Source organism: Trichomonas vaginalis, chromosome IV, assembly GCF_026262505.1.
Source record: "Trichomonas vaginalis G3 chromosome IV, whole genome shotgun sequence".
NCBI lineage: Eukaryota > Parabasalia > Trichomonadida > Trichomonadidae > Trichomonas > Trichomonas vaginalis.
Window position 1 is genome coordinate 25526102 of NC_067206.1, and position 25684 is coordinate 25551785.

At 33.8% G+C, this 25684-nt stretch overlaps 9 protein-coding genes across 9 annotated transcripts, besides 2 other annotated features; 3 read left to right on the plus strand and 6 right to left on the minus strand.

The window, feature by feature from the left end:
- Positions 1-156: 156 nt before the first annotated feature.
- TVAGG3_0166980 (protein of unknown function, DUF4106 family) lies at positions 157-1700 on the minus strand (the record flags this gene model as incomplete). Its single annotated transcript, XM_051225152.1, has 1 exon — positions 157-1700. A coding segment is annotated over one exon (1544 nt), but the record flags the coding sequence as incomplete, so codon positions are not given.
- A 170-nt stretch (positions 1701-1870) lies between these two features.
- Positions 1871-2183, minus strand: TVAGG3_0166990 (protein of unknown function, DUF4106 family; the record flags this gene model as incomplete). The annotated part of the gene is made up of 1 exon (XM_051225153.1): positions 1871-2183. A coding segment is annotated over one exon (313 nt), but the record flags the coding sequence as incomplete, so codon positions are not given.
- Positions 2184-2909: 726 nt separating this feature from the next.
- On the minus strand, positions 2910-4784 carry TVAGG3_0167000 (EF-1 beta acid 2 family; the record flags this gene model as incomplete). Its single annotated transcript, XM_001322593.1, has 1 exon — positions 3068-4765. One exon carries the CDS (start codon positions 4763-4765, stop codon positions 3068-3070), a length of 1698 nt encoding a protein of 565 aa, XP_001322628.1.
- Positions 4785-5384: 600 nt separating this feature from the next.
- On the plus strand, positions 5385-10235 carry TVAGG3_0167010 (4.1 G protein family; the record flags this gene model as incomplete). Its single annotated transcript, XM_001322594.1, has 1 exon — positions 5417-10186. One exon carries the CDS (start codon positions 5417-5419, stop codon positions 10184-10186), a length of 4770 nt encoding a protein of 1589 aa, XP_001322629.1.
- A 324-nt stretch (positions 10236-10559) lies between these two features.
- Positions 10560-12749: a mobile genetic element.
- Positions 10998-11351, minus strand: TVAGG3_0167030 (uncharacterized protein; the record flags this gene model as incomplete). The annotated part of the gene is made up of 1 exon (XM_051225154.1): positions 10998-11351. One exon carries the CDS (start codon positions 11349-11351, stop codon positions 10998-11000), a length of 354 nt encoding a protein of 117 aa, XP_051110140.1.
- On the minus strand, positions 11852-12223 carry TVAGG3_0167040 (zebrafish ch211-108c17.2-related family; the record flags this gene model as incomplete). The annotated part of the gene is made up of 1 exon (XM_051225155.1): positions 11852-12223. The coding sequence occupies one exon, from the start codon at positions 12221-12223 to the stop codon at positions 11852-11854; it is 372 nt and encodes a 123-aa protein (XP_051110141.1).
- A 702-nt stretch (positions 12750-13451) lies between the features above and the next one.
- Positions 13452-14726: a mobile genetic element.
- A 1997-nt stretch (positions 14727-16723) lies between these two features.
- On the minus strand, positions 16724-20260 carry TVAGG3_0167060 (coatomer family; the record flags this gene model as incomplete). The annotated part of the gene is made up of 1 exon (XM_001322596.2): positions 16783-20256. The coding sequence occupies one exon, from the start codon at positions 20254-20256 to the stop codon at positions 16783-16785; it is 3474 nt and encodes a 1157-aa protein (XP_001322631.1).
- Positions 20261-20749: 489 nt separating this feature from the next.
- Positions 20750-21041, plus strand: TVAGG3_0167070 (Ankyrin repeat family; the record flags this gene model as incomplete). The annotated part of the gene is made up of 1 exon (XM_001322597.2): positions 20750-21041. A coding segment is annotated over one exon (292 nt), but the record flags the coding sequence as incomplete, so codon positions are not given.
- A 41-nt stretch (positions 21042-21082) lies between these two features.
- Positions 21083-24034, plus strand: TVAGG3_0167080 (spectrin binding; the record flags this gene model as incomplete). Its single annotated transcript, XM_001322598.1, has 1 exon — positions 21083-24034. The coding sequence occupies one exon, from the start codon at positions 21083-21085 to the stop codon at positions 24032-24034; it is 2952 nt and encodes a 983-aa protein (XP_001322633.1).
- Positions 24035-25684: the final 1650 nt, after the last annotated feature.

Consider the following 25684-nt stretch of genomic DNA (forward strand, 5'->3'; position numbering starts at 1 on the left):
TTGCATACACTTTCTTTCAGTTCTTCCATTCTATGCTGAATATTTTCATCTGATGTTGGAGTCTTTTGTATGTCGGCGAACATTTTTCGATATTCTTCTACTATGTCAGCCGAATTTTTCTTAGACTCTTGGAAAGATTCCATATTCTCCGCATACTCTTGTTGAGGGTCAAGATTTTTCGGCTGTTCCAAATCTTCATCTAGTTCTGTGAAGTTAGTTTCCAAAGGAGGGACTTGTTTGTTTCCTTCAGGCTCTTCTAGCTGTTGTTGCTGAACTATTTCTTCCATGTCTGGTTGTATCTGAACTTCTTCCTGTGGAGTTTCTTGTACCTCATCTGCTGGCATTTCATATATTCCGAGACCGTTTTTAACAAGTTCCCTATCTAAGTCATCCGGACTCATAAACCTTTCTTCTTTCGTTCCGTCTCTATTTTTTACGCGTTTCATGAAGAGAGTTGAATTATCATTTAGCTCTGACACCAAATATCTCGGAGTAAATTCAGTCATGTCATTTGGATGATATGCTATTAAATTATATCCCTTAGCGAGCTTGTATTTTCCAGGTTTGAAATTATATCCCATTTGGTGCTGAACCATAAAGCTAAATAGGTTCGGGTCAGTATTTCCTTCCTTGAACTTTCTAATAGCTTCTTTATATCTGTCACTAAAGTCAAGAGTATCTGGGTAACCATAGTCTTCCTTAAGCATTTTTAAGAATTCTTGGTTTCCTTGTTCTCTACTTCTTTTATGTCCTTGCTCTGTTTGTGGTTGTTGCTGTGCAGTGTTTTGAACTGTTGGTTGTGGTGCAGTGTTTTGAACTGTTGGTTGTGGTGCAGTGTTTTGAACTGTTGGTTGTTGTGTTGGTTGTTGTGTTGGTTTTGGTGCATGCCTGTGTCTGTGTCCATGTGACGATGTAAATGTTTTAGGTAGTCCTGGTGCAGGTGCTTCTCTTGGAGGGTTTGGTGGTATATAAGTTCCACTAGCTAGTATATAAGTTCCACCAGCTGGTATATAAGTTCCACCAGCTGGCACATATGTTCCATCTGCAGCATAATGTCCTACCTGACTTTTCGTTTTTAAGAAAGCATTTACTAGGTCTGTTTTGGTCTGTTGTAACTCTTTTTCTTGACTTTCCACAACAGTTGCTCTAACGGCGTCATAGGCACTTTGAACTGCCTGTCTCGTTGCTGCATCTGTTATTTTCGTCATATTTTGTGCTACTTCTCTTAACTCTTTGTCGAAACCTTCAGACTTCAGTTTCTTTCCAGATGAGAAGTCGTTCACTAGTTTCACCTTACTATGAAGAGCTTCGAAGGCGTTCTTAAAGTCAGCATTCATTAAAGCTTCATTTGAACTGTCTTCATCCGCTTGTATTTTTGTCCTTATTGACCCTATAAGTTGGGCTGCTTTAGCGTTGGCTTGGGCATCTAACCAGTCATTATTAGCTTTTATATATTCTGCGCTTTTCATTGCCTTTTGCATGGCTGCGTCGTTATTTTTACTTTCTTGTGCTAAGTTTTCATACTGTACGGTTTGGTTTTGCAACTGTAAAAGTTTTTCTGCCTTTACATTTGCTTCAACTTCTTTTTTATACTCATCGCTATCCATATATGTCTTCAGGGCTTTTTGTTTTATTTCTTCATCTTTCAGTACTTTATATTGAGTAGTATGGTTTTTCAAATTTATAACATCTTGTTCCATTTTTGCTACTTCTGCTGCTTTTTCTGACACTTTTTTCGCATATTCCTCTGTACTTAGTTCTTTCAGTTGTTCTTCTTTCTTCTTTTTCTCTACGTTTAACTCATTGAGTTTCTTTGTGTGTCTGTCATATTCTAGTTTCTTTTCGTTTTCGCTTATTTGTTTCTGTATGTCTATGTTTGACTTTTTGACATCTGTTATTTGATTTTTGAGTGAACTCAAATTCATTTGACTTTGAGGGTTATAGGCTGTTCCGTCTGCAGCTCCACCATAGCCTGCCATTTTCGCTAAAAGTGCCGCTCTTAAACCTCCACTCTGTGCACCAAGAACTCGGTTTAAAAGCATAGGGTTGCTTGACATTTGTTGCAACATAGTGGGGTCATTCATCATTTGTTGTTGCAACTGTTGTTGTGGTGTCAGTTTTACTATTGGATGTTTCAATGCTCTCTTCCTCTTACGTATATTCTTACGTAGCTTACGTGGCATTTTAAGTGAAGTTAAAAAGCGGTTTTTGACAGATGTTTATATGACACTTTTTGTTCAGCACAAAAAACTACTCGGTCAAAGTGTTGTCAGTTTTGTAAAATAACCGTCCTATCTCATTCTATAAGGGGGAAAAGGCTTCTCAAAGTATACTTCCTTGGAACGCCTGTAACTTTTCCTGTAGCGACGATAGACCCTTACTTGTCCGGACAAAGTTATACTAAACATCTTCAGGGCTAGAGGGCACGAAGTGCCTGGAGGCCCCACTACCTTTTTTTTTTTTTTTTTCAAATATTATCAATATGTTTATAAAATCTTTTTATAAAAAGAAACACCAATTCTGACTAATTTTAATCGAAGATTCAAATTATCAAATTTACAACACTACACAATATGAGTCTAATCAAACTATCTCTTGATGTTACACTATTTTTGAATCATGATTCTTGGATATATTAGTTATGGTGTTTATTAAATCGCTAATTTCACTAAAAATATAGGAAAATTATTTGAAATCTTATATTTATTTCTTTCACATACCTTGAATATGAATTAGTTCTGGTTAATATGAGGCTATTTTTTACAGACCTAAATTTTCTTATTAAAAGTAATCCTTACATAATAAAAACATATTTCAAGTTATGCCAAAAATAATTCTTCAAGTCGAAGCTTTGTTTAAGATCATTCAAATTATTTGAAACAATAATCAGTTTAAATTCATTTAAAATACTCGGAATCATATATTTACCGTTTAAAAATAATAAACTACATTGTATTGTATTGGTAAATACAAATATAAAAAATTTTAATAATTCTTATTTCTTATGTTTCTTTGGAGGCGGTGCAGGCCCATCATCATCCGAATCACTAAACAATGGCTTCTTCTGTTACTTCTTTGGAGGAGGTGCTGGCTCATCATCGTCATCAGAATCGCTAAATAATGGTTTCTTTTGTTGTTTCTTTGGTTTTTCTTCTTCATCGTTTTCTTCACTTACTTTTGACTTCTTTTGTTGTTTCTTTGGCTTTATTTCCTCTTCATCTTCATCATCATCGCTAAACATTGGCTTCTTCTGTTGCTTCTTAGGAGGAGGAGGTGCTGGTTCATCATCATCAGAATCACTAAACATTGGCTTCTTCTGTTGTTTCTTTGGTTTTTCTTCATCACTTACTTTTGATTTCTTTTGTTGTTTTGGTTTGATTTCTTCTTCTTCGTCATCATCACTAAACATTGGCTTCTTTTGCTGCTTCTTCGGCTTTGGCTCTTCATCATCATCAGAATCACTGAAAGCTGGCTTAGTTTGCTTCTTTGGCTTGATTTCTTCTTCATCAGAATCACTAAACATTGGCTTCTTCTGTTGTTTCTTTGGCTTTTCTTCTTCATCAGAATCACTAAACATTAGTTTCTTTTGAACTGTCTTCTGTTTCTTCGGCTGTTCTTCTTCTTCGGAATCACTGAAAGCTGGTTTAGTTTGTTTCTTTGGTTGTGGTTTTGGAGGTTCATCATCTTCATCTGAATCACTAAACATTGGTTTCTTTTGTTGTTTCTTTGGTTTTTGCTCTTCTTCATCTTCATCGGAATCACTGAAAGCCGGCTTCTTTTGTTGCTTTGGATTTGGTTTTTCTGCTTTAGATGAGTTAGATTTCTTTGGAGCTGGGGCTTCGTCTTCATCTGAGTCATCGCTGAACAACTTCTTCGATTCCTTAGAGTTCTTTGCCTTCTTTTGTGGCTTTGCTGGTTCTTCATCTGAATCAGATGAAAATGCAGGATGAGATTTCAAGTTCTTTGGCTTCTGTTGTGGCTCTTCGTCCGAACTTTCATCAGAATCTTCCTTGTGGAAGGCAGTAGGAGGCTCAGGAGAGAGTAAAGCTGAGTCTGTGTAAATCGGATTCTTTTGCTTTGAAGAAGAAGATGATTTGGCAGCTGGTGATGAACTGTCATCGTAATCTGAGTCTAATAAGCTTGCAGCAGCTTTAGAATCGCGCTTTGGTTTAGCTGGAGGCTCATCATCTTCGCTTGAGTCTAATTGCTTCTTGCTTGATGACGATTTCTTAGCAGGTGATGCCGTATTCTTTGTTGGTTTAATTGCCTTTGGTGGTGGAACTTCTTCATCGTCTGATGAACTGAAGTATTTCTTATTTCCTGATTTCTTTGGTGGTGAAGGTACTGGTTCTTCAATATCTTCATCAGAATCGTCTGACGGTGGCTTAGCTTGTCTTTTTGATGATTTTTTAGAAGTACTTGTTGCACTACTTTCTGAAGCACTTGATTTACGTCTTCCATCTTTCGATGGGGAAGAATATGAATTTACGTCACAATCATATTGCATTTCTTTCTCACGAATTTCTTCTTCTAATTGTTGAATAGATTTTTCCATTGAAGAAAGGTTGTTTGAAAGTTGCTTGTACTTTTTGCTAAGTCTGATATATTCTTCGACGAGTTGTTGCTGTGTTTTAGCGCGCTTTCTTAATGAAGAATCGTTTTTTTCTTTTTGTTCCTTATAAGATCCCTCAGTCATAAGATCATTTCTGGAGATCTTTGGCTCACTGTAAAGAGATTTCCTCTTACCATAATTTGCTCCTTTCATTATAAAATACTAAAAAAATCAAGTCACTTTTCCACTTTTTTCCTTACATCAATACCGAGTTGCTAACTCGGACTTGAAGTATAGCTGATACAAACCAACCACCACCATACGATGCTATGAGCTACCCAATAATATGATTCGATTTGGAAAATCTGATAAAATTTCTCATTCTCATTCCCTATAACATTCGCTTATGATATTAGCTATACATTTTCATGTTAGGGTATATTTCATCTAACTTATCACAAATAATATATTGAATCAATGAGATATTATCAAATTATTTGATTTGTAGTCTGAATAGCCAAGAAACAATTTTCTAGACAAAATGTAGTGATTTATGCAATTTTGAGCTCATCAAAGAAAATATGCAAAATATATAATCTGATTTCATTTTAAATTGTACAGTAATTCGTGGTATAATCGATACTTGTAATAACATTAGATTTGATATCGGGATAATTCAAACTATTAATGATAAATTTTAATAAATCAACATAACCCTTCGTGATTGAAACTAATCAAGACATGGATAAACTATTCTTCGAACTAACTAATCCAATTCTGTAAGAATAATAGTAAATCTTGACCATTACTTTTTTTGTATGGCACAATGAAGTGGAGTCACTTTTTCTTTCTCTTCGAGAAAAGATGATGAAAATAAATGTCGGACCTCCTTTAGATGGTGAGCTGAGCATCGATATATCAGCGAACCCCACCATCATGGATGTCAAGGCATATATTTACAAGATCAGTACCATTCCTACATCAAACATTAAAATATTCCGAAACAACATCGAGATGGCGAACACCGTGAGCACAGCCGATTTTGCCAATAACTCAACAGATCATTTCACATGCATTATTGATGAACAAACAGAAAATAATAACAATATTCGACAAGAAGACATCGATAAAAAGGTTGATTTCATCTCAAACATGGGCTATCAAAGAGAGAACGTCATCAAGGCATTAAAAGATACAAATTACAAAACAGAAGATGCGATTTCATTATTAAAATCTTCCATCTCGAGACAAAGAGCCGATTTTACATCAAAAAAGGAACAACATTCCAACAAAATCAGCCATGATCGTAGCAAACACAAAGAAAAATGGACTTCAAGTGATGATGAAAAATTACTTGATTTATACTTAAAAGTATCTAAAACATCAATCAAATGGAGCTTTATACAGCAATACTTCCCTAATTGTTCAACATCTCGTCTCGAAAAGAAATTTAATAAAATCATCAAAAAAATTCAACAAAATAAGAGTAATATCAAAATGCCACCTGCATTACTAAACGATGTATTTGGGTTCGTCGATATCAATCTTCATAAAAGTAATTTGACTCAAAGTTTTGACAGAAAAGTGCCAATAAACGTTATAAAATTAATTTTAAGTTTTAATCAGAACAAATGCAATATTGATGATGTTGTTAAAGAGAAAGATTTTAATTCATTTCCAAAAGGATATTTAATTTACTTGATTTATTGGATCCACATTAATTTGAACATTTTTGTTTTGCCGTCGAATAAATGGTCATTAAAAGAAATCAGAATTCTTCTTGACAGGCATTACAACAACAACAATGACCAAGAGATTGCTTCCCAATTGAAGAAGAAAGATAATTTCGATGTACATGACAAAATCAAACAAATTAAAATGGCAATAATTGAAGATATCGAATTAACAACTTTTGCAAAATATTTTGAGAATTTCGAAGTGAAAGAATGCGAATACAACAGAGATGACATTCCTGTTTACGTCAATGACTTGTTAAACAAGTATTTGAACTTCGAAAATGATAAATTGAGATTAAATCAATGGAGCCAAGCAACAAATTATGAAAGTGAAATTGAAGAAGATTTGATTTCTAAAGAATTCCAATGGAATGACGAAATGGAAATGAAACTTTTGGATGGAGTAGAGGAATATGGAAGTACTAATTCTGGTTTTAGAAAGATATTGAAGAAAAATGAATGGGAATTTCCAATTGAAGAAATTACGAAACATTTCAAACAAATAAAAACTGAAATTTGCGAAGGAAAGAAGAAAAATTTGATCAAAAACAGAACAAAATTAGTCATTAATCCTTTCAAACTCGTAAAGACTTACTTGGCTATTGGTAATATCCAGTCTATATACCCTTTCTGCACTTTAGGATATTTAAGATATCTCTTGTTTTTCATTTCTTCATTCATTGCATCACAAAAAGTGACAAATAAACAGAAAGAGTGGACTTTGAACGATGTAAGAGTGATGCTCGAGATGAGTAGCGATGGAGAGAGTGATTCAAGCATAAGCGAAAGGTTAAATCACAAATTCGACGTGAATTCAATTGTCGATAAGAAATTAGAAATTGTCAGACAGTTGAGATCAAGCGAAATGAAGAAATTTGTGCAGTATGGAGAGAACGCAGCTATTCCTAATCAAGATTTCGAAATTGATGAAAATTATATTCCAATTTATTTTATCAAAATCCTTGAAGACTACAATAATCGTAATAAGAACATTGTTAATATATTAGATGTCGTAGATTTATTCAAAAAATCAGATAATAATTTTAATTTTGACTTATTTAAGCAAAAATTCCCTGAAAATAATCCAGGACATCTTTTATTCATCTTCCATTGGCTTGTTTTCTCTCTTAACAAATGCATTTATGTAGATGGATGGTCTCATTACGACATAAAACAAGTTTTTATTGATTATTATGAAAAAGTTGATCCAGAATTGACAAGAAAGAAGTTGTTGACACGAAAAACAGCTGATGAAATCGTCAGATTCAGAACACAGTTGATAGAATCGCTGAAGAAACCTCCGAACTTGGAAGAATTCATGTCTTCTGTTAAATTCGATGTGAATGAAAGTGAATATGACTTTCTAGGAATTCCAAGTTATTTACGTGATGCTGTATCACTTTATAAAAATCACCGCCGCGTTTTGGAAGGAGCTTATAAATGGACAAAAGAAAATGAACAACTTCTGTTGACATTGTTCTCAGCGCGAAAAGCGAATTGGGAGAAAATTAGTCAAAATTTCCCAAATTGCCAACTTAATGATTTGAAAAATCACTTTAAAGAACTGAAAAGCGAAATAGAAAACGGAAACAAGCGTAATTTCGAAATTACTGCCGAAGAAAAGGATTTCATCATGAAATACCAACCAGAAAAGGAAGAAAAATACGAAGAAAATGAAAGCATAGTTGTTTTGAAATCGGAAAAATACGAAATTCCGAAAATTCCAACAGAAGCAATTGATATCAAGGACATTTTAATGAAACTGAAAGAAAACAGCATGTATTACAAGAAATTGGATAATTATAAAGGTCTTTCGAGTGGATACATTGCTTTCTTAGTTTTCGCTTTGATGATGAGATGTAGGAAATACAACTTCAAGAGATACAATGAGAAATACTACAGAATGGCAATATTAATGCATTATGATAACGTAAATAAAAGACTAATGCAGAACTACGTCAATATCAACATCGAAAGATTTTTAGCTCTCATATCAAAATACAACAAAAAACTACTAAATCAAGAATTGCTCCAAAGTTATATTGATGTTGCAGAAACAGTAAAAGTAACAAATGAATATTCAGTTCAAGGAGTTCCTGTGTATTTCGATCTGATTGGAAAAGCTTATAGAAAGATTGTTTATGATCAAGGAAAGTGTGAATTGAACCAAGAACAAAAGGTTCTTCAGAAGAAATTCCAGAAAACTGAGAAAAATTATTATTCTGACGAATCTGAATCGGAAAGGAAGAAAGCTGCAAAACAAAAGAAATCAAAGAAGAACAAACATAAAAAGAAGAGCTCGGATGATGATTTCATTTCTTCTGATTTCATTGAAATGGAAACTTCCGATGATTATGATTTCGAAACAAAACAAAAGAGAAAACCTGGACAAAAAAAGAGTGCTGTTTCTTCTGAATCAGAAGTATTTGAGTCAGAAATTGATCAAAAACAAAAACAAACACCACAAAAGAAAGAAGTTTCTGATGAATCTGATAATTCTCCATCTGATACGGAATCAAAAGAAAAAACAGAACAAATTCCTGAAAAGACAATCGTTTCATCTGATTCTGATAACTCAGAGTCAGAAGTCGAAGTTAAACAAAAGAAGAAACCAGGAAGAAAGAAGAAAGTTGTTGTTGCTTCTTCAGATTCTGATTCAGATGTGGAACAAAAGCCAAAGAAAAGAGGAAGACCAAAACGAGTTGTTTCATCCGATTCTGATGATTCTGATTCAGAAGTTGAAGTTGAAGTCAAACCAAAGAAAAGAGGAAGACCGAAACGTATCGTTTCTTCAGACTCTGATAATTCTGAATCAGAAGTTGAAGTCGAAGTTAAACCAAAGAAAAGAGGAAGACCGAAAAGAATTATTTCATCTGATTCTGATGATTCTGAATCAGAAGTCGAAGTTAAACCAAAGAAAAGAGGTCGACCAAAAAGAATTATTTCTTCAGATTCTGATGATTCTGATTCGGAAGTTGAAGTTGAAATTAAACCACCACCTCCACCACCAAAACGCAAAAGAGGAAGACCGAGGAAGAATCCAATTATTGCTTCAGATGAAAGCGAGGATCAAGAGAAAAGGACACAATCAATTAAACCTATCATCAAATCAACAAAATCTCTTTCTGATGATGAAAAATCTTCCCAACAAAGAGATTCTGATGATGAAAAATTAACATCTTCAGGAGAAGTGAAATATTGGACAAAGGAACGAGATCAGAAGTTAGTTTCGATGCACAACAAGTTCTTCAATGATTCAGAGCTTTGGAACATAATTAAAAAGGAATTTCCAGAAGTTTCCATCCAAAATCTTCGCTACAGACTTTATACTTTGAGATTACTGAGTGAAACAAATCAAAGAAGGGACTTAATTTTCAGTCATTATTCTAATGAAGAAGAGCCTTCACAGAGAACGAAACAAGCTTACATGAAAAGCTCTTTCAAATCCAAGACAATCAACGTTTGTTCACTTGTTAAAACTTATTTCAGCAGTGGAAGAAATGTTGATTCTTGCTTCAGAAATTACAGTTCTGGATACTCAAAAGGATACGTAATTTATGTTTTGTTTTGGCTTTCAATGAAACTCAATTTCAGACCTTTCCTAATTAAGGACTGGACAATGAGAGAAATCAGAGTTCTCTTGGAGAAGTCTTACGAAGGAATCGAGTACAACGTTATCTGTGAGTACTTGAACAAGAAAACAGCAAGAAGAGCTGAAATGATGAGGAAATTAATTCCAAAAATTATCATGGAAACAAAGGAATTGCATGACTTTATAGTTATGTTTGATCAGTGCGACTCATCGAATCAGCAACTCGACCATGATGACATTCCTTTATACGTTTGCCAACTTGTTGATTTCTTTAATTCATCAAAGAATTCAAATCAAAATGTTTAATGTTTTTTTTATTTGTATGTATATCTTAAAATATTATTTTTGTTTTTATTAATTCATACAACTCAGATCTATATTATCATCAAATCCATCATTTATTACTAAATATCAATCGGAAATAAGATATTACTGGATTATTGCTAATACATATGGCGCAAAACTAAAAGGAGTATAACTACTTTTTTTTTAATTTTGAGTTTAATTTGAAGTGAAAAAACAGGACATAATTTTGTATTAGAAGAATATTTAAATATATAGATATAATGTTTAAGATAGAATATGTGGTTGACTGCATTAGATCTTCTAATTTAATATCTAAATTCAGTTTTTATTAAATTTTTGTTAAATCACCCTTGAAATCAAAAATACTTATTAAGGATGGGCACTCATAGGCTCCTGACAGCATAAAAATGTTATTATCTCACAATATAAAAGGAATCATAGGAATCTACAACTATATCTATATTGTTGGAAGACTTCTTAATGTATCATGCATATAAGTTATATCAATAACTCCATTATGTTATATGATTGTAATCATATTTTCGTTTCATGTTCAAAAACATTAAAATCATACTAACTATATGAGTATTATATTTAGGAAGCTGATATATAGATATGATAAAATGCTAGGTTTTGTGATTAAGAATATATACTTATCTTTTAGAAAATAATACTTTTATAAAAAATTATATCTTATATAATCTAAAAATTTTGGACAATTAAAAAACATTAATTAAAAATAGAAGGTGAAAGTGTTTATTCAAAGAAGGTGCAAGATTATGATGTTTTGAGGGTGAAATAAATTTAATAATTATTTATGTGATTTAAGAGTAATACGATCATCGGTAGCTTGAAGACCTCTCTTTATAGCTCTTAATGCCGCAAACTTTTTTTGAACTTGCTTTGAATTTTTGAATGCTTTGATTAAATCTTTTGTTGTATCATACATTCTGAAATATCTGTTCATCATTTCTGGCATTGTTGGTAAATTTAACCTGTATCTTATTGCTACAATCGTTTCAAACATACTTTCATTGAAATGCAATATTGTGACTGCCATCCTAATTGGCCAAGAAGCATGCCAATTAATATTTTTATTAGCAAGCATTGCTTTGATATGGTTTATTGATTCAACTACTTGAGTTGAATGAATCTTTTTTACCATATCAAAGATTTTTACGGTATCTTCGAGGAATTTTTTAAGTGTTTTTATAGCAGTTTTATTTTTTGCATATTTCCATGGTTTAATCATCTTGCATTTTTCAGGATCTGGACAAAATTTATGATTTCCGGCATAATGTTTAGCGGAATTCAACCATAAAAACTTCTTTGTTTTAATTGACATATGTGTGTCATTGAGAAGTTGCCTAAGCCAACGCAATAAATTCTTTGAAATGCTAGATAAGATTCTGAATTCTGGCAGTTTGAGCTTTTTCTGTATATTGTTAAGAAAATGTCCAGGATCTCTGTATTCTCTGATACCTTTGAACGTATTTTTGATTGTAGAAACAATTTTGACATCGCCATCATGCACAAAAAAATTTACACGTTTTTCATTATTCCAACGCTTCAGCATTCTTTTTAAGCCTTCAAATTCCATTTCATTTGATTTCCCGTTGAAATTACCTTTGAAATTTTTAAAAGATTTAGATATCACTTCCCAATCTACAATTTTTTGAGTTTCTCTTCTACAAATTGTACATAGCAAAACATTGCATTTCTTCTCTGACTCCAAGAACCGTCAAACAAAAGTCCCGAACATTTTCTCATTCGAGATTTCCAATAATTAACAGATTCTCTGGCAACTTCTATGATAACACGACCAACCTTTTCTTGGACTCGATGAAATGTAGCTTCTGACGGAACTTTGATGTTATTCAGCATGAATTGAAATTCTGATTGGCAAAATGTAGCGCCGCTCAATAATACAGATAGCACAAATTCAACAGTGTTGACGACATATGGCTCTACCCTATTTTTCGCGCTTTGAACTAAGTTCTTTATACGCTTTGCAACTGCTTTTGTTCGCCGCGGCATGAAAAATGAAGAATAACTTGACGGTTTCTTGAACAAATGGTCGCACATTCAAATATTGTGATGTACGATCAGGATAAAAGAATGTTGTTGCCGTGAATTTAGAAAATAGCAAAATTTCAATTTACGCAATCGAGATATAACTTGATCGTTTGAGCGATAACCATGGCACCCATAGTATTAATGAAAGTACTCATACTTACAATTATTTTCTCCCATAGGAATATTGTTCAATATACTTCACCTATAGAGGAAATCTCGAAATAAAATCGAATTTTTTCAAAAATTACAAAAATCAATTTTTTACAAAGATGTTCGAAAAATAACATTATATACGCATCAAATCAAAGCATTATATGGAGCATTATAATTCTATATATGATTGTCCATCTTGCTGTTGTGCTATTTTTTTTAAACAATAATTTCATTGTTGAAATTAAATTTGCAATTTCAGTAAAAATTGCGACCCATCATTTTGAATATAATTGAATTAATACATTTATTGTAAGAATATTATATACCAAATATTTAGGGTGATGAAAAAAATCAAGTCTAGCAAAGTCAATATATTAAAAACAGTGAAGACTATTATATAGCATTATAGTGCACAAGCTCAAATATTTAGTGATGCATTTCTCGAACTTATTTTATTTATAAGTTAACCTTGAAACATGAATTTTAGTATATCATGAGCATATTTTTTTCTAATTTTGCAATACTTATAATATCATACCAGGATTCATGTGGAAGTCTAATATTTGGTATATAATATTCTTACAATAAATGTATTAATTCAATTATATTCAAAATGATGGGTCGCAATTTTTACTGAAATTGCAAATTTAATTTCAACAATGAAATTATTGTTTAAAAAAAATAGCACAACAGCAAGATGGACAATCATATATAGAATTATAATGCTCCATATAATGCTTTGATTTGATGCGTATATAATGTTATTTTTCGAACATCTTTGTAAAAAATTGATTTTTGTAATTTTTGAAAAAATTCGATTTTATTTCGAGATTTCCTCTATAGGTGAAGTATATTGAACAATATTCCTATGGGAGAAAATAATTGTAAGTATGAGTACTTTCATTAATACTATGGGTGCCATGGTTATCGCTCAAACGATCAAGTTATATCTCGATTGCGTAAATTGAAATTTTGCTATTTTCTAAATTCACGGCAACAACATTCTTTTATCCTGATCGTACATCACAATATTTGAATGTGCGACCATTTGTTCAAGAAACCGTCAAGTTATTCTTCATTTTTCATGCCGCGGCGAACAAAAGCAGTTGCAAAGCGTATAAAGAACTTAGTTCAAAGCGCGAAAAATAGGGTAGAGCCATATGTCGTCAACACTGTTGAATTTGTGCTATCTGTATTATTGAGCGGCGCTACATTTTGCCAATCAGAATTTCAATTCATGCTGAATAACATCAAAGTTCCGTCAGAAGCTACATTTCATCGAGTCCAAGAAAAGGTTGGTCGTGTTATCATAGAAGTTGCCAGAGAATCTGTTAATTATTGGAAATCTCGAATGAGAAAATGTTCGGGACTTTTGTTTGACGGTTCTTGGAGTCAGAGAAGAAATGCAATGTTTTGCTATGTACAATTTGTAGAAGAGAAACTCAAAAAAATTGTAGATTGGGAAGTGATATCTAAATCTTTTAAAAATTTCAAAGGTAATTTCAACGGAAAATCAAATGAAATGGAATTTGAAGGCTTAAAAAGAATGCTGAAGCGTTGGAATAATGAAAAACGTGTAAATTTTTTTGTGCATGATGGCGATGTCAAAATTGTTTCTACAATCAAAAATACGTTCAAAGGTATCAGAGAATACAGAGATCCTGGACATTTTCTTAACAATATACAGAAAAAGCTCAAACTGCCAGAATTCAGAATCTTATCTAGCATTTCAAAGAATTTATTGCGTTGGCTTAGGCAACTTCTCAATGACACACATATGTCAATTAAAACAAAGAAGTTTTTATGGTTGAATTCCGCTAAACATTATGCCGGAAATCATAAATTTTGTCCAGATCCTGAAAAATGCAAGATGATTAAACCATGGAAATATGCAAAAAATAAAACTGCTATAAAAACACTTAAAAAATTCCTCGAAGATACCGTAAAAATCTTTGATATGGTAAAAAAGATTCATTCAACTCAAGTAGTTGAATCAATAAACCATATCAAAGCAATGCTTGCTAATAAAAATATTAATTGGCATGCTTCTTGGCCAATTAGGATGGCAGTCACAATATTGCATTTCAATGAAAGTATGTTTGAAACGATTGTAGCAATAAGATACAGGTTAAATTTACCAACAATGCCAGAAATGATGAACAGATATTTCAGAATGTATGATACAACAAAAGATTTAATCAAAGCATTCAAAAATTCAAAGCAAGTTCAAAAAAAGTTTGCGGCATTAAGAGCTATAAAGAGAGGTCTTCAAGCTACCGATGATCGTATTACTCTTAAATCACATAAATAATTATTAAATTTATTTCACCCTCAAAACATCATAATCTTGCACCTTCTTTGAATAAACACTTTCACCTTCTATTTTTAATTAATGTTTTTTAATTGTCCAAAATTTTTAGATTATATAAGATATAATTTTTTATAAAAGTATTATTTTCTAAAAGATAAGTATATATTCTTAATCACAAAACCTAGCATTTTATCATATCTATATATCAGCTTCCTAAATATAATACTCATATAGTTAGTATGATTTTAATGTTTTTGAACATGAAACGAAAATATGATTACAATCATATAACATAATGGAGTTATTGATATAACTTATATGCATGATACATTAAGAAGTCTTCCAACAATATAGATATAGTTGTAGATTCCTATGATTCCTTTTATATTGTGAGATAATAACATTTTTATGCTGTCAGGAGCCTATGAGTGCCCATCCTTAATAAAAAGTTACAATTGCGTGCATTTCCTCCTATTTGAGTTAATTTGAAAGATACAAAATATTCACTTGTTTGCAGCGGAAATTCTTTGATTTCTCCTCCCTGAAATTCATAATATTTATTATTATCTAATACAATAGTTGTTCCATTTTCTTTGATTCCTTCTAACTTCCATCTTCTCAATAAGTCAGGATCCGTTACACATGTTGATTGTAAAACATATGATCTTGGTCTTAACTTATACCCTTTTAGATCAGCTTTTATCCATAAATTAGATTCACCCTTAGGAAATAAACTTCCCCTTCCAACCGATGAAGCAGTAATTTCCATCTGAATTTCTTTAGAAATTTCTTTAAAATGAGATTCATAAACATTAATCGAATTATCTGATATTTTCAATTGATTTAACGATTTTTCAAATGATGAAATAAGTTGGTTTGAAACGGTAAATTGATATTTATTTAAAGTTTTTTCAAATGATGATATAGATTGATTTGAGATTTTAATATTTTCTCTTATATTTGAATGATAATTCTTTATCGTTTCATTGTATATCGTTAGAAGAACTGATTCGAATGAATGTTCAATAGAAAAGTTATAAATTTTGTCTAAAATTTCACTAGAACAAAATGATAATTTGATATATCTAAATAAATCAAATAGTGTATTGTCTCTCTTGCAGATTTCTAAAAGCAACAAAGATAACTTATCTTCATTTTCGATCTTTAATTGTTTCGAATTCAAGATTTTTTCACAAAATTCATAACCATTTTTTGCGAAATTTTCAATGATATCATTGTCATTTAAACAATATAAATGTGATAAATGAATTCAATGCATTCATTTTCGGTTATAGTATCATTTTCTAAAATTGAAATTTCATATTTCTGAAAAACGTTTTCTTTTGTAATTGATTTATCTAATTTAACATGCTCGATATACACTTGGATAAAGATTTGATTCCCAAAACGCTTTCCGATTTCAAATATATCATGATAATGTTCTTCATCTTCTTGAAATTCGAGCTTTCCTGTTTCAAGAAACTTTATAAGTATGTCAATTGAATCTTCACATTTCAAATTTAGATTTATTTTAAACAAAGCCGTTCTTTTGTCATAAATACATTTGTCTTTTATTAAATCTGAAAAACAGACAGCCGAGGACTTCAATGTTTTGATTGTTCGACCATTAATAATTATATTTAATGGGCCACATTCAGTAAGAATGCCAACCCGCGATAGTTCATTACATAATTTCGGAAATTGAACCATTGAAAAAAAAAGTAAAAATAAAAAACCATCATTTTTTATAGGGGTATGTTTATGGTAATATCAAAATGTCTCCTTCTTTTAAATAAACGAGTTAATGTGTAAATTACATATAATTGAATCTGACAAAATGTAAATTCCGCCAAAGAATTATCAATTCAAGATGTGCAAACAAATTAAAAGAAAATTATCTTATATGGAGTTCATGTGAATTGTTTAAGATTACCATACATAGAATGAACACAATAACTATAAGTTAAGACCCAAGACATGTTAAAACAAGATCTAAAATAAAGAAAAAAAAATTTTTTTATAAGTAAAAAAAAATTCAATATAATATATAAATGTATTAGTTATTAATCTTCAAACCAGTTCCGATTCCTCCAACTTTAGATAACTGGCAAACGCTGCAAAGTTCATTTGCGTGTGATGCCTTATAGGTAGCACCGCAGAATGGGCAGGAAACCTTCTGTTCGCCGATTGGAATCTGAACTAATTCGTTGCAGCAGACCTCGAAATTTCCAACAGGAGTGAAATCAACTTTCACAGCGTCAGTCTTATTTCCTTGGCTCTTTGACTCGATTACCTTTCTTGTTCTCTCATCAGTAGCGAACATGAGAGCTGTCTTGAAGCATCCGAGTGTTGTAGCGATGTTAACAGCCAAGTTCAAAGCGATGTTCTGCATCTTTTCATCGAGTTTCAGAGCGTAGATGTACAACAAATACTCGAGTTTTCTTTTATCTGGTTTCTTGATTGAGTTCTGTGCAATTCCGAGCATTGCTGCAATCACGTACTTCCTGCATATTTCTACAGCATCTATGACCTTCCTCTGCTCTTCAACAGTTGAAACAGATGCAATTGGAATTGACTGCAAAAGTGACAAGAAAATTGACTTTGCAGCATTGAATTTTCCTTTTGTCATGAGTTTGGAGCCTTCTTCGATCATCTTCTCCATTCTTTCGATGGAGAAATATGGAGAAGGAGCCTTCCTCTTCAAGAACTTCGCTGTCAAAGGAGAGATGATTGGAGGAGCGCATGCAAGAGCAGGAATTGAAACATGCGATGCAATGTAACTTGCAACAAAATGCTCCTTGAGTGGTTCTGCATTTATCAATGCAATCTGTTCAGACAAGACTTGCAATGCGAGGCCGAATTCACCGGCAGCAGCGTATTGACCAGCGATTTCGACTCCTTCCATCCATTGCGATGAAACAGATTGTCCTGGAGATGGAACAATGAATCCAGCAGCAGCTCCTTGTCCTGGAGAAGCAGTGACATCGAACTGGATGTCGTCCATGTCCCAGCCGTTCTCTTCGTCATCATCCTCTTCACCGTTTTCTTCTTTGGCTTCTGCGGCTTCTTCGTTGAAGTTCCAGCCGTTTTCTTCATCATCGTTTTCTACATCGTCATCGTCATCGTGCTGCGATCCTGGTGTGACAACATACTTTGGTCTGTTGATGTAAAGTGTTGGCCAGTCTTCCAATTTCTCAACAGTTTTGAGAGGAGATGAAGTGATCTCATGTTTGGCAAATTTCTTCAGTTCATCTTTGATTTCGTCTGGCACTTGAATTGATGACTGCAATGAGTCATCACCGTCAGCAGCGATGTATGCAATGGAAGGAGCGACATCGTGGAGAAGAATTGCCTCTGTCTTGAAGTCATTTGACCAAATCGCGCGTTGTAATGAAAGTGAATCGTCAACTTTCAATGAATTGAGTTTCTGTGTCTGGCCACTGATCAAATAAAGGAAGGCAAGACGTTCCATGTTACCGCTCTTCTTGAATGCTTGCTCTGCAACTGTGAATCTGCCTTGTGCCATCGCTTCATCTGCTATTCTGTCCCAAATTACGGGATCGGCAAGCTCAGTTGCGGCATCTACGCCTAATTCGAGGTTGCCGGACTCCATGGCCAAGTCAAATTTGGCACGAGGTTGATGGACAAACTGAACGGCGATTTCGGGATGTCCGTGCTTGTGGAGATAGTCGATGATGGAGGTGGAGCAGACCTTGGCGGACCTGAGTGTTGCGACGACGGCGTCGATTCGGTTTTCCATGATGGCAAGGCGGAATTTAATTTCAAGAGTGTCAATTGGGAACTTTCTCACAGTATCTTGTATGTTAAGTCCGTAGAGTTTATCTGAAATAGCGGCGACATAGAGTGTTTGTGGTGTACTCTTGAGAGTGCCGCCTTCTCCGTTGATAAGTAAGTATTTGACGTGGGTCCTTGTAGAATAAACGAAAACGTTGCTGTCAAACCATACGCCTGACTTTGTCTTGACAACTTCTGTGACTTTTGTAATGTTGTTGAAGTCAATATCCGAAATAATAACATCTGTTGACGTAAGCATACCAATGTGCTTCCTGTCTGGGCTCATGATGATGTTCTTGATGTTGGATAAGTGGGTCTGAGAGATCTGGGAGCGTCTCATGATGTCGTATCTGAAGAGAGTTTCGCCATCAGTTCCGAAAATAGTTCCTGGCGGGCCAGGGAAAATTTTCCTGCATTTGAGGGTAAGAGTGGATGTAGATGATCCGCCAATTTCGCGTAAACTGATGTTTTGTGTTTGTGAATCTGTTTGGAAGACAAATTGGTTACGGCCAATCCAAACAGGGTTGAATCCTTGAATGACTTGGTTGTCGTCACCTGGTTTTCCATTTGCTGGAACGATTTCGATACGATCTGGGTATCCAACAAGAAATACTTTATGTGTTGGGTTGTAGCTTACGGTAGTTGGTTTCGGATCAATAGGAGATTGACGTGATGTCGATGATCTCTGTTTGATGTATCCAGTAACGCCGTCTGATTCATCTTTGATATTATAAGCGCGAATTGCATTTTCTTTGTAGTAATAAATGTTGCCATCGACTGTATCGTATGCAGGAGCGTTTTTCGTGACACTATAAATGACTAAACCATTATCATGTCCAGCAGCGAAAATTGGCTTGACAGGATGGGCCGCGACGCACCAGAACCTGTTTCCTTCGGACTTGTACTTTGAAAGATGTACGAAACGCTTTGAATCCCAGACTCTGACTGTCTGATCTTCTGAACAAGAAAGAACGAGATCCATGTTTGGCATGAAGCATGCACAAGAAATATTTCCTGTGTGGCCGCGTAATGTAGCAACAAGGCTCATTTCAGTCTCAACGATTCTCCAGATCTTAACTGATTCATCATCTGAACAAGAAACGGCCATAGGCTTGTTTGGATGCCATGCAGCCCAGTTGACACCGGCTGTATGCTCTTCCTGTGTAAATTTCATGACGGCATCTGTAATAGAGAAGATTCCTCCGCTTGATTGTCCATCATTGAAAAGAGAAGAGATATCCCAGACACGAACAGAGTCATCAAGGGATGCGGATAAAACAAGAGGAAGAGTGGGATGGAAGAATGCGGACATGACGTAGTGGTTGTGGCCCGAAATTGATGTTAAGCACAAATTCGTTTCGTAATTCCAAATTCTGATGGTTTGGTCGTCAGATGCTGAAACAAGGAATGGCTTTGTTGGATGGAATTGTACTGTACGGATGTAGTCGAGGTGTTCTGTAAATGTTGCGATACAACGCTGCTCATCGTAATTAAAAATCTTAATGCATGTATCATCTGCACCTGCTGCAAATAATGGAAGTGAAGGATGGAAGCAGGCTGTGCGGACTGGGACGGTAAATTCGTTATATCTTTGAATTTCTACTCCTACTTCGTAGTCGTAGATAATGATTTCTCCGGTATGGAAGGATGCCAAAAGCCATGGACGAGAATCATGGAAGCATAGAGATTTAACCCTTCCGGATTGTATCTCAAGCTTGACGTGCATTTTTGACATTTTAAAAAAAATTATCGTTCTGATTCTCAATTTTACTCCGAAAAATGAAATCAGTGACCAATTTCATTATAATGAGTTAAGCAAGTGCATATTTCTAGCGATTTTTACTTTTATCCTATATTTTGCTTCATATTTTAAATTAAATTTGTTCAGTTTATCTATAAACCTTAATTAATCATATGTATATCATTTACTTATGAGAATTGGGGAATATACTCTGATATGAATAGTTAATAAGCAAAAAATATATGGGATTTATCAACAATAACACTTATTGATATGGAGCAGTTACAATATAAGCTTTTTAGAAGAATGTTTGGCAGAAATTAGTAATAGTATTGATATAATAATAGTTTTTGAAATTTAGAAAATTATTTCAATCGATTTGCAGTAGTATTTTGTTTAATATCAATATTGATATACTATGCCAATTAATAATTTACTATTCTTAAATCAGAAATAAGAAAGGGCGAGAAGCGAGTATTGAACCTAGATGGAGTGGGTTGTAAAATACATTATTGAAAATAACCCAGAAGCACTTGTTGAACTATCTAAAATTCGTGTACGCACACATAGACAAATTCCTTGCGATTTTGAAGGCCAGATTTTAGATCTTCATCAGCCACTCCCACTGCATCTGGCTATATTTTTAGGGAGAAAAGAAATAATTGACGCTTTAATTTACGTTGGAGCAAACATTAACGAAATAGATCCAAATTCAAAATGCTCTCCACTTCATATCGCAGCATATGCTAATGACATTTATACTACAAGAGTACTTGTAAAGAAAAGGGCAAACGTAAACACTCTTAATGGTCAAAGAGAAATGCCATTACATATTGCTACTAAGTTAATGAATTATGAAATAGTTAAGATACTTGTTGATAATGGCGCTGATATTAACCAGCAAGATATACATGGCTACTCTCCATTATATCGTGCTATAGATAGAGGCGATACAAATGCAGTAACGTACTTTGTCAAGCATAAAGCACGAACAGATTTAGTTACTGAGAAAAAGCTCAATGCTTTAAATTTGGCTCAACAAAATTTCCAAAATTCAGTCATAGAAATATTAACAGGAAAATCACCTCTTCTCAAAGTCATTACAAATGAACTAATTGTAGGACCTTACGCTCGATTTGATATGTATCCTAATATTGACGACTTTCCAATACCAAGACTACCAGCTACAGATCCATTTGACGGACCTAAATATCCAGAGCGTGAATATAATGAGCCTGAAACAGATCATTACCAAGCACAACCAGATTATCGTGCTAGATTCTCAAACGACAACTACCGTGAACGTGAACCACAAGAGTTTGAGCGACCAAGAACCTATAATCAACATCAAAGGTTTACAGATCGAAATCTTGACAGAAATGATCAAGAACAGCCTCATAGAAACCAAGAATATTCTCAAAACAGATACCAAAATGATTACAATCGTGATTCAAACCAAAGAAGAAATGATTATCGTGAAAGAAATCAAAGAGATAATAATTCATCAAAATTCGAGCCATATACACCAGAAAGTTCTCAGACTAATCAGACAAAGCCACATCCACAAGAAAAACCACAACAAGTCCAAAATAAACCTTCGGAAAAAATTACGATCCAAGTTGGTACTCAAAAACAGGCTCCAAGGCCAGAACAAGTACAGAAAACTGAAAAACCGCGTTCTACTTTTGAAAAACCTCAAAAAGAAAAACCAATTTTACAAGTTGGCGTTCAAAAGCAAGTTCCTAAGCCACCAGCCCAACCAGTTAAAGAGAAGCCACAAAATGTTCCAAAACCATCTGATTTTGTCAATAATAAATCAGACCATCAAGAACATCGTCCTCCTAAGAAGAAAGAGAGGTCAACACCAGACTTTACAGAATACAGAGGCTCTGCAAACAAGAGATCTGTTCCTGACTTTGCCGAATACAGACCTCAACAAAACAAATTCAACATAGAAGTCAAGAAGAACGACACGTCCAAGCTTGAAATCGTCAAGTCAAGCTCCACCAATGATATTCCTAAAGAAGAGGATAATAAGGTTAGATCTGCTACAACAAAGTCCGGAAAGACAATTACAATTGAGAAACCAACTCTCATTGTACAGCCTAAAGCAGTTGAAGCTCCAAAGCCATCAATTTTAGAAAAATCTGCTTTCAAAATTCAATTTCCAGACAAAGGACAAAAACTTCAGATTCCTAAGCTAAACATTACTATAGCCGAAACAACAAAGAAAGAAGAGTTCATTTCTTGTCCAGCTTGTAGTTTCATTAGTGCCAAAATTGAATATCTTCTTGAACACTTCATCCAGAGCCATCACATGACCACTGACTTCGAAGACAAGTTCCTTTTATCGAAATCGACCAAGACACAAACAGCTGTCTGTTCAGTTTGCAACGGTGAGTTTCCAATTACTCAATTTCGAATCCATGTATGCAGAGACCACACAAATGATGTTCTACTGTTTATTGGTGATATGTCTAATACATCAAAGATCTCAGCTTTCTGCAGGAAACAACGCAAACCAGCCAAAAACGAAGAAGAAGAAAAAACAGAAAAAATTGAAAAACAAGATGAAACAAAAAGTGACGAAAAATCTGACGAATCAGAAGAACTCAGCGAAGTATCATCAGATGAAGAGCTCAGTGATGTTTCCAGTGGATATTCAGAAGACTCTGATGATCCAGAAGCCGAAGCATACATGGCATTTGTTACATCAACAATTGACATGAAAGGGTTGAGTGCTGCAAAGAAATCTGAGAAAGACAATGAAGAAATTGTTGTTCAGAAGCAAGAAGTGAAAGAAGAAGTCATCAATGAACCTGTCAAAGAAGAAATAGAAGCAGTAAATTATATCACTTTACTTGAAAATCTTGATTACGTTGAGAAATTGATGACATCAGCGAAATTCATCCAAATTAATCCTGTTCCTCACTGCTGTCTCTGCCAAAAGGATTTCACAAGCACAGTATCACTCATGAAACACTGTATGGATAACCACACACCGAAATTCACTCCACAATTCTTAAAAGTCCTTGATTTCATAATCCCTGGAATTACTTTTGAAAAAAGTGACAATGAATTATTAATTGACCAAAATTTGAACATTTCTTTGTGCTGTTATCCAACACTCAAATGTCCAACTAATCCACGTGTTGAGTATGAACTATCATTCCCTAATCTTTTGGCTTCTTTGATTGTTGAAGCTTTGGCAGCTGATAATCCACAACCAATGATTTTCCCGAAGTATTTCGACAACACAGTACTGATGTTGAAGATACCTGTTCAAACACCATTCGTTGTCACAACATATGAGAACGAAACAGTGTTTGGAATCGTATCAACTCCTCATCTTTCAGCTGATAAAATCAAAAACATTTTGAACCAAATTGCTGAATATCAGAGGAATCTTTCGGTATTGGCAATAAGATATACGAATATATCTGATGATGGAATGATAGATGATGACATCTACAACATCGCTAACATGCAGGGATGCCATGTTTTGAGATCTGAAATATCTTATGACCAAGATTTGAAGAGTTTCGATTCTTTCTTCTTCTGCAGTAGCTGGACAGAACAGACGAAAGAAAACATCAAGAATGATATAGGAGATATCTTCTATAACTGCGAAATTTGCCAATGCGGCAAATGTGGTCAAACATTTCGTCACAATGATGAAAGTTTATGCAACGATGGAGAGCCACACACAGCAGATAGCACTATTTCTAGTGCAGAATTCTTTGAATTCATAGTAGATGAATTTCAAGGTTAAATTTCAATTTTTTTTTCTAATCTAATTTACAGTAAAGTAATTATTATTTAAGGTAATTCCATTTCATGCGTCAAATCTTGAAATATGAGTAACATTATTATAAATTTTTTGATTATATGATAATTTCAAGTTTTCGGTTTGATTTCGGTACTATTTTACCAACAGTGAGGGAGTGCTTACTACGAGTGAACCCCGACTTTCAACCATTATTTCGGAAGATTGAAATACGCCTTCTAACTTAAATAGAAGAGATCACAAGTCCATGATACCATAAACGATCAGATTGCATGTATTAATTGAGCTTAATTATAAGGTCAGGATCCTCTGAAACAATTTTACAGAAATGTCATTTTTTTTCTTTTCGCCTAAAACTTTGATTATTTTTTATCTATATCTAAATGGCAACAAAAATAATTCCAGTCAGCTTCAGCTGATAGAATGTGAAGTGACACATTCAAAAAATATTTTATCATAATTCAATTTATCATTTATGGAAACATACACATACTAAAATCTAATCGATTTTGATAATATTCGCTCTCCTTCAGAATTTTTTTATCCTGGAGAAATGCATCGACTAATCTGAATCATGATTAGAAATACTCAATAAATCAAAAAAAAAAAAAAAAAAAAAAAAAAAGGAAGTGGGGCTTCCAGGCACTTCGTGCCCTCTAGCCCCGAAGATGTTTAGTATAAATGAAGTTCTTATATACGGGTCTTCCAGGAGCTTTTCACAAATTATATATGTTTTCATGTTTTGTCAAGACTTCTTCGTAAATGTTTTGTCAAGACTTCTTCGTAAATGTTTTGTCAAGACTTCTTCATCGTAACGAGTGTAAATGAACCAAAAATATATTTTATGTTAGAATGTTAGATCTAACACGTTTTCTAACATGTTTTCTAACATCGTAGAAAACTCATGATTTCATCGTAAATGTTTTGTCAAGACTTCTTCATCGTAAATGTTTTTAACTTCACTTAAAATGCCACGTAAGCTACGTAAGAATATACGTAAGAGGAAGAGAGCATTGAAACATCCAATAGTAAAACTGACACCACAACAACAGTTGCAACAACAAATGCTGAATGACCCCACTATGTTGCAACAAATGTCAAGCAATCCTATGCTTTTAAACCGAGTTGTTGGTGCACAGAGTGGAGGTTTAAGAGCGGCACTTTTAGCGAAAATGGCAGGCTATGGTGGAGCTGCAGACGGAACAGCATATAACCCTCAAAGTCAAATGAATTTGAGTTCACTCAAAAATCAAATAGCAGATGTCAAAAAGTCAAACATAGACATACAGAAGCAAATAGGTGAAAACGAAAAGAAACTAGAATATGACAGACACACAAAGAAACTCAATGAGTTAAACGTAGAGAAAAAGAAGAAAGAAGAACAACTGAAAGAACTAAGTACAGAGGAATATGCGAAAAAAGTGTCAGAAAAAGCAGCAGAAGTAGCAAAAATGGAACAAGATGTCATAAATTTGAAAAACCATACTACTCGATATAAAGTACTGAAAGATGAAGAGATAAAACAAAAAGCCCTGAAGACATATATGGATAGCGATGAGTATAAAAAGGAAGTTGAAGCAAATGTAAAGGCAGAAAAACTTTTACAGTTGCAAAACCAAACCGTACAGTATGAAA